The following is a 6,000-nucleotide window of genomic DNA, read 5'->3' on the forward strand; positions in this document are numbered from 1 at the left end:
GCTTTTGAGAAGGTCAAAGACACCTGAGGTGATAAACGTGACTTCACTGTCCCCGTGGACTGCTTTGGGAAGGCATTCTTGGGCTGAGAGGTTCTTTCTGGCCATGATTTTCAGTGCTCTCCTGGAGAAGGAGGTGGTCCATAAACCTGGAGGTTCCCCCTGTATGAGCCATGCCCCTTCCTCACCCCACGTTAGCCCGGCCCTTTCTGGAGAGAAGCCCAGGCTGAAGCCTGAGCAACCTTCTTCTGGCCTCCTAAACGCATGACTCTGTAGATGTGAAGGATAAGGGATGTGACACTCCTCCTCCTCCTCCTCCCTGCCATGAGGGGAGCAGTTATTTTTAACACAGGGGTCACCAAAGCAAGGTTGGAGCCTGCTGGAGTTGCTGCAGAGGAGCCTGTTGACTTGAGTGAGCATTGGAGGGCGTCCCAGAGGACCAGGGTGCTGGCTGAAGAGCGGCCTGTGTCCCCTCCCAACAAACCTTGGCTTCTCCAGGACTGACGTGAGGGGTCCCATGGATGGCACAGACCAAACTGCGTGTGCAGATGTAGAGAGAGGCTGAGGGTGGATCTGCTCTCATCCAAGACAGAGACGAGGCCTTGTAAGGAACAGCAGAATACCTGCTGATTTATGGGCAAGCAGTTTTCTGGCAAGAAAGAGCTTCCAATTAGCCTGAAAACAGACTGCTCTGGGTGGAGGATTTGCAGACTCTCTCTTATTTATTGGCAAACCTCATCTTAATATAATCAGCTGCTTGACAGGCAGGTTAGGTAATGGTCCTTGATGTGCACACTAACAGATTTGAACACTGAGTACAGCCTTTAGTGCCCACAGCCCTCTGCCAGTAGCTGAAACACATCCGATATTAAAATGCAAGGGGAACCTAGGAAGCCCCTTGCCAGAGCACCTTGCTGAGTACATTAAAACGCTGCCTTCAATAATTCATAAAATCTGCTCAGTGAGCTGGTGTATATGTGTGGGGAGGGGGGGTAATAAAACATCTCAGGCCTGGCCTGCCAGGATAATTGAGTGGCTAGTTAAATCTCTCAACAGTATTAATCAATGAAGGAGCCCACAGCGTAAATAAATCCAGAAGGTAATATGACAGCACTATGGAAGTGCATGGAAGGCGATTCTTCCTCTCCCGTGCGTGATGCTAGGTGCCACACTGCTCGAGCGAGTGGTATTTGAATAACCTCAGTACCCTGCTAGTTCAAACATCCAGTCTTTCCAGCTGCTATCCCATGCTTAGGTGTCACCTAAGGGTCTTTGAGTCAGCTGTGCGTGCAACGGGGGGAGCAGTTGGCTGTGAAAGGTAGGGAGCAGATTGTAAACTCTGTCACTTAATTGAGTGTCTTTAGTTTCACCGATCAGGAGCTGATGTCCTGAGTGGAGGATCTAAGATAAAAGCATTTTAGCAGAGTTGGAACGCTGTTTCTGCAGATCCCCGGTGAGGTATGAACAAATACTCTTGACATAACTTACACCGCTGCTGTAAATTTACAGATGTTCTCAGGGCTCCAAAGTAATCTACTCATTCAGGCTCTCCAGGAATGCAACACAACACGGCTGCATTCAAAACTCACTTATCCTGGTGTGACTTTGGTGCAGCAGTAGTAGTCTTCACTGCGGTCTGTGTCTTATCCTTACCGTAACCGAGCCAGAATCTAATCTACTAACAGACATCTGAAATGGGTACAATTAAAAGATGTCATTTTAACTTTTATTAAATTCAGCCTGCAGCTTGCCTTCTATTCCATTAATACTAGGCTAATATTTACTTCTACCATTTACAGATATTTGTGGACCTTCCACAGATTTCTTCCACCAAACTGATTTTCAGCCAAGCACTGCATACTTAGTTCCTTCACACTGATGAATCTGGAAAATATTCCAGCATTCGGGTTAGTGTTGGCTCTGCCCAGATACTGGCAATTATGCTCAGCTATTAGGATGTTTGTGGAAAGCAGATGTGTAACTGTTTTAACCTGTCTGAACTTGAATCAGATTTTGAATCCACATGAATACAGTGTCTGCTTTTCATCCAGATGTACTCTGAAACTAAGCCATACCCAATCATTCCTCTTGGGCTACTCTGTCCATCTTTTTTGGTTATGAAATTCTCAGGATAAGTTTCAAGCATCCATTTGTGTGAGGAAAATTAATTGCCCCACAGCAGCACTACCTCCATATCTACCTATGACTGCGCTACAGCTCGTGTCAATGCTCATCTTCAGGCTTAAGCTTTCATTTCACGCAAAGAGGAGGTGTGGCCAGTTAACAGGCTTGGTCCATGTGCAGTAACTTGTGCAGTCACATCTTGCTCATGTGCCCAAGCCTCATAGTTTGGCATTTCCCTTCCTCCAGAAACATTGATTTGTTTTTCTGGCCCTTAGTGCCTCTCTCTGTGAGACAATTGCTGTAATAAAAAGATTACACAGGAGAACCCCGGAGATTCCCCCTGCATTGAGCAGAATTTTGATTTCAAAACAGAGGTACCAAGCAAGGGAAAGAACTTGTTCTTTGCGATTGTTTCTGTCCAAGGATTCCCTCAATGCCTTCCAGATTACAGTGGTTCAGTGCCAGCGGTGGCCACTCTGAGGCTCCTGGTCTCTTATGGGACAGCATGGGGAAGACTGGGATGGAGTTGCTGAACTAGAAAAGCAAAAACGTGAGGAACCCAGGAGAGATAGCTGTCTGGCCCACAGAGGATCCTTGTGGTAGCCAAAACTCTCTAGAACAGCAACAAAGAACGTCACACATCTGGCACAGGTTCTTTGGGATATGTGAACACAGGTCTTTGCTCTATGGAAGCAAATGTAAAATGTCAATTGTCCTAGAAGACATAGCCAAATGGATGAGTTTTGCTCTTTGGGTATATCAGGATGGGACTGAAGTCTCATGTAAGTGTTCATGGAAGCCCTGGCACCTAGAGCAAAGCACACATAGCAGCAAGTAGCCACATATGCACCAGCCCTCCGTAGCATCCACCCAGCTTCCAAGTTAGGCTCTGCAGTCCAAAATGAAGTCTATGTTGCTCTAGGTTACTGGTAAAAAGAGTTAGCTTGTTTAAAACTAGTGCAGTTGTACCTTCACAGGCTTCAGTCACACCTTGAGCTACTGGTTAGGTACACACGTAATTTATTCCATAGGCTGGCCTATGATGAGAACAATTTAGCTCTAGATGGAAATCTTTATTCTGTCCTTATTCTAAATCTTTATTCTGAATTTGCTTGTTCTTGCATAATTCCCTCATACTTCTGTAGCTTTAAGCAATTCCACAGCACAGAGGTGGTGTCAGAGATAATTATATCGTACCTCGGCAGCTCAGAGGTAAGGATGGCACTCGTGGATTCTGGCAGGTAGAAACAGCCGTATTTATGACTACTGATTAAAACATGGTATTGGAAAAGAGTATCATCTGAGTCATCAGGATATCAGTTGTCTGTTGCTTTCTTTCACATGTGAATTAGAAAAAAAGAATAAAGTTGCATTAAATTAAAAAGAAGCATTTCAAGAAAACATTCAAAGGTTTCCCACAGCTGGCTGTATGCTTACATTTTTCTTCGCCCATCGTCAATCACAGCAGTAGATCTTCCCCCACCCCCTTGCATTAGTAAATTGAACTACACACTCTGTCCCCTCAAAGATTAATGCCTCCATCTGAGGAAGCAGTTGAATACGTGCTGGTGGTAGCACTTTCATCATTAGCAAATGGGACACTGTGGGAGGAGAACAGAATTTGCATGTGTTGGATGTTGGCCTAAACATACCCTCACTGAGTTCCGGACATCAGGGAAGAATTGATAGAGCGTAAGTATTTCATCAGCAAACCACAGAAAAAAAAAAAATTGAGGAATCCTCCTTTTAATTAAAAAGCTTTTCAGCCACCTTTGTTCCAAAAAGAACGAATGTTTTGCTAATACCATGTGGCTGCAGAGTGCACTCCAAATATCTCAAAGCTGTATTTGCCGTGCAGTGGCATTACATTTATTAAATGTCCTTGGGTAAGTTTTTAAATCTCTCTCTAAGTCTGAAACCTTTTCACCCGCCTATTTTTGGAAGATGCATTTGAGAGATGTTTAACTGCTACAAACGTTGAACTGTCAGTTCAAAGAAGTGTTGTGCCTCCTGTGTGCGGATGGCATGCAGTACAACTTGGTCCGGATCCTTGTAGAGACCTCTGAGTACCTTCACAATTCTTACGCTACGCTGAAGTTCCACTTATTCACTAGAAAGCTACCCGGTGAGCCTGCTTAAAAACAAACCTGATTTGCTTACGATAAAAATAAAATGTCAACAGGGAGGAGGCTGACTTTACCGCCCTGCTCTGTATGTAGCTGCATGCAGAAAGCTACCTCAGAACCCACGTTTAATCAAAACCAATTGAAGTTAAACATTATTATTTTTTTTTTACAACCATCAGCACATGAAGGAACAAATAAGCACCCGCAGTACAGAACAAAGAACAGCATCGCTGTGATATTTTGGCCTCTAACTGAACGGCATTCGTGTCAACTTCCTCCTTCACCCCGCGCTAGGGCTGCGGGACTTTGCTGCGCTAGGAACGTAAAGGCAGAGACACCGGTGGCCGCTAGAGATTTTTACCGCAGCTCTTGCAAGAGGACCCTTGCTAATCACGGTGCCCTGGCTGTTCTCCAGTGACGGGGGTACAAGATTTTGCTTGCCTCGAAATCATCTAAGAAGTTTCAAAACATTTTCCTCACTTCCTGCCTTAAACTTTTGCAACTGTTACGTTCTGCATTAGAGACAGCAGCAGTGGTAGAATAAATTCCTGTGACTGTCATTTGCCAAGTAGCTTGATATTATTTTTTTTCAAGTTTGATGATGATTGGTATTTTTACCGGTTCCTGTGTTAATTTCTGCATTAACCTCTTGTGATCATTGACAAAAGCCTGAGATTGTAGACCTCGTGGACAGCACAGGCCTAGAAGTGAGAAGGAAAACAAGTAGCTAAGTACATTGTGTTTTTTAAAAAGGTGATTTTTTAAATTAGTTTGTGCTGAAATCACAAATGTATTCTAGTCTTGTTTTGGTTTAAAGGCTACTTCAACAGACCTTGTTATCAAATTCCCATTGAAGAATACCCTTATCGCTTTTACAGTTCTCACTAAGCACTAAATAACTGCTGGAATTTGAGATGCAAATTACCGCCGGTCAGCCACTGCGACTTTTATATCAGTGTTTGGTGTATGCTGTTATTTTTCCACCCAAATTTTAAGCGCAGGACGGTACCTGAACAGGAGGTACCTAGCAACCAAGGGCAACAGACCACAGGCCAGACGTTGCATCAGTCAGCCACTGCTTTTGGGTAGAAAACAAGGCCTGATGCTGTGAGGTGCTGCTTGTTCCTAATTTTTGCTGAAAACAGCGATAAGCGCAGGCGCTCCGTGTCACAGTACTGAGCACCCTTGGCACGGCGTATCTGCAGAGCCGCCGGCGTCGCAGGGGCAGCGCGCGTTTGGTATTGCAGCACCGATACGGGTGGACGTGCGGGGTCGATACCGCGCAATTGTGTAAAAAGCAAACTTCGGGCTGGCACGTGCGAGCAAGGGTGCTGCCCATGGGTGCGTTCTTTTCTCTGCAGCCGGAATGTGATGTTCCGCTTCGGACGTTTTGATAAGGAGCAGACGAAACCAGGCGAGCGTGCAAGCGGTGTAGATCCCCTCCCGGGGTTGGCAGGAGCAGGTTTGGGCAGCTCGGCGCAGGGACGGGCCCAGTGTGCGAGAGGGTCCCACCGTGGAGGGGATGGCCTCGGGGCCCCCATCCCCAGGGCAAAGCTGGGGGTCACTGCACAGCGGGAGGCTGAGGGCGGCCAAACCCAGCACCAGGCTGGGACAGGTTTCTCATCGCAACCATGATTCCATGTTGGTTGTGCTGGACAGCGGGGCGTCCAGGAAGGCTCCTGTGGGGCGAGCTCGGCGGAGGCGGCCTCCACCGCTCCCCGGGGTGCTGGAGGGCGCTTTGCTCCCCTCAGGG

The 6,000-nt window shown here is 46.5% G+C and overlaps 1 protein-coding gene across 1 annotated transcript in view; it reads left to right on the top strand.

Annotated features, from left to right (window-relative positions):
* Window positions 1-6,000, top strand: part of ULK1 (unc-51 like autophagy activating kinase 1) — a 108,605-nt gene that overhangs the window by 17,389 nt on the left and 85,216 nt on the right. Inside the window, exon 3 of the mRNA XM_009639843.2 lies at window positions 3,285-3,291. Coding sequence (XP_009638138.2) covers window positions 3,285-3,291 — 7 coding nt within the window. The remainder of the gene's footprint in view (window positions 1-3,284; window positions 3,292-6,000) is intronic.

Source organism: Egretta garzetta, unplaced genomic scaffold, assembly GCF_000687185.1.
Source record: "Egretta garzetta isolate BGI_Z169 unplaced genomic scaffold, ASM68718v1 scaffold25, whole genome shotgun sequence".
Classification (NCBI taxonomy): domain Eukaryota; kingdom Metazoa; phylum Chordata; class Aves; order Pelecaniformes; family Ardeidae; genus Egretta; species Egretta garzetta.